The following is a 2,362-nucleotide window of genomic DNA, read 5'->3' on the forward strand; positions in this document are numbered from 1 at the left end:
ACTGTTAAGTGGTTTCCATTATTGTTTGGAGTTAATGACTAATGATGCTCTTCGGAGGGTTGCAATGTGTTTCCATGAAATCTATAGTGGAACACCAAACTTAGCATCACACATTCACCCTTTTTGAACTCATTTTGGTGTGCAACACCAAACTTAATTCCTTGCAATGCAGGAAAACCTACTTAACTTTCTTATTGAAATAACTAAGAAAAGAAAGTTACCTTTGGTTGGGTTGCCTCCCAACAAGCGCTCTTTTATCGTCACTAGCTTGACATCCTTCATTCTTGTTCAACTCAGCTCATAAATGCTCTCCTCCTTGTTCCAGGGTCCTCCCAGATAGTGTTTCACTTTGTGACCATTTACTGTGAATGTATTTTTTGTAGCTTCATTCAAAAGTTCAAGACTTCCATCTGGAAAGACCTTGGTTACCAGATAAGGGCCAGTCTATTTGGACTTGAGTTTACCAGGAAAAATCTTGAGCCTGGAATTGTACAGTAACACTTGCTGCCCTGGTTCAAATTCTCTTTTCTAAATTTTCTTGTCATGCCATCTTTTGGCCCTCTACTTGTATATCTTAGCATTTTCATAAGCTTCCAGTCTGAATTCATCTAATTCATTGAGTTGTAATAATATTCTCTCTCCTGCTGCTTGAGAATCAAGATTGAGGAGCTTAGTGGCCCAGAAAGCCTTATGCTTGAGCTCCACAGGGAGGTGGCAAGATTTGCCATTGATTAGCTGAAATGGTAACCTCCCAATTGGGGTTTTGAATGCAGTTCTATATGCCCAAAGGGCATCATCCAACTTCCTTGCCCAGTCTTTTCGTGTAACTCCAATCGTTTTCTCTAGAATTCTTTTTAACTCTCTGTTTGTCAATTCATCCTGGCCATTGGTTTGACGATGGTATGGTGTGGCCACTTTGTGAGTTATCCCATATCTGTGGAGTAGCTTATCCATCTGTTTATTACAAAAATGGCTACCACCATCACTAATGAGACCTTTAGGCACTCCATATCTGGTGAAAATGTGCTTCTTGAGAAACTGGAGAACGATTTGTGCATCACATGTGGTTGTTGCTATGGCTTCCACCATTTGGAGACATATTCCACTGCTACCAATATGTATTTGAATGAATATGATAGAGGGAAGGGTCCCATAAAATCTATTCCTCAAAGGTCAAATAATTCCACTTCCAAGATGAAGTTTTAGGGCATTTCATTTTTCTTTGTCAACCCTCTGCTCTTTGACATTCATTACACTGATTTATAAAGTCCCTGGCATCTTTGAATATGGATGGCCAATAGAAGCCACTCTGAAGAACTTTGGCAGCTGTTTGATGAGCGGATAATTTATACGCTTTTTGGCATTATTTTTAGTATGTTTTTAATATATTTTAGTTAGTTTTTATTTAAAATTTACTTTTCTGGATTTTACTATGAGTTTGTGTGTTTTTCTATGATTTCAGGTATTTTCTAGCTGAAATTGAGGGACCTGAGCAAAAATCTGATTCAGAGGCTGAAAAAGGACTGCAGATGCTGTTGGATTCTGACCTCCCTGTACTCAAAGTGGATTTTCTGGAGCTACAGAAACCCAATTGGTGCGCTCTTAATTGCGTTGGAAAGTAGACATCCTGGGCTTTCCAGAAATATATAATAGTCTATACTTTGCCCAAGATTTGATGGCCCAAACCGGCGTTCCAAGTCAGCTCAAGAATTCTGGCGTTTAACTTCAAAACTGGCACAAAAGCTGGAGTTAAACGCCCAAACTGGCACAAAAGCTGGCGTTTAACTCCAAGAAAAGTCTCTACACATGGAAGCTTCAATGCTCAGCCCAAGCACACACCAAGTGGACCCAGAAGAAGATTTCTACATTAATTACTTATTTCTGTAAACCCTAGGCTACTAGTTTTCTATAAATAGGACCTTTTGCCATTGTATTTTCATACTATCGATCTTTGATAAGTCTTACGCTATCTTAGACACTTGATCATACTTGGATAGACCTTTTCACGTTTGGGGGCTGGCCTCACGGCAATGCCTAGACCTTGTTCTTATGTATTTTCAACGGTGGAGTTTCTACACACCATAGATTAAGGTGTGGAGCTCTGCTGTTCTTCAAGAATTAATACAAAGTACTATTGTTTTTCTATTCAACTCAAGTCTATTTCTTATCCAAGATATTCATTCGTTCTTCAACTTGATGGATGTGATGATCCGTGACACTCATCACCATTCTCACCTATGAACATGTGCTTGACAACCACCTCTGTTCTACTAGCAATGGCTTGAATGCGTATCTCTTGGGTTTCTAATCTAAGATTGGAACCTTCGTGGTATAGGCTAGAATTATTGGCGGCCATTCCTGA

The 2,362-nt window shown here is 39.4% G+C and overlaps 1 protein-coding gene across 1 annotated transcript; it reads right to left on the minus strand.

Annotated features, from left to right (window-relative positions):
- Positions 562-954, minus strand: LOC107640822. Its single transcript, XM_016344322.1, has one exon. The coding sequence runs from the start codon at positions 952-954 to the stop codon at positions 562-564; it is 393 nt and encodes a 130-aa protein (XP_016199808.1).

The sequence above is a fragment of the Arachis ipaensis genome, chromosome B05, assembly GCF_000816755.2.
Source record: "Arachis ipaensis cultivar K30076 chromosome B05, Araip1.1, whole genome shotgun sequence".
NCBI classification, from domain to species: domain Eukaryota; kingdom Viridiplantae; phylum Streptophyta; class Magnoliopsida; order Fabales; family Fabaceae; genus Arachis; species Arachis ipaensis.

Coding starts and splice junctions, on each gene's coding strand:
- LOC107640822 (XM_016344322.1), bottom strand. CDS start 954: ATGGATAAGCTACTCCACAGATATGGGATAACTCACAAAGTGGCCACA.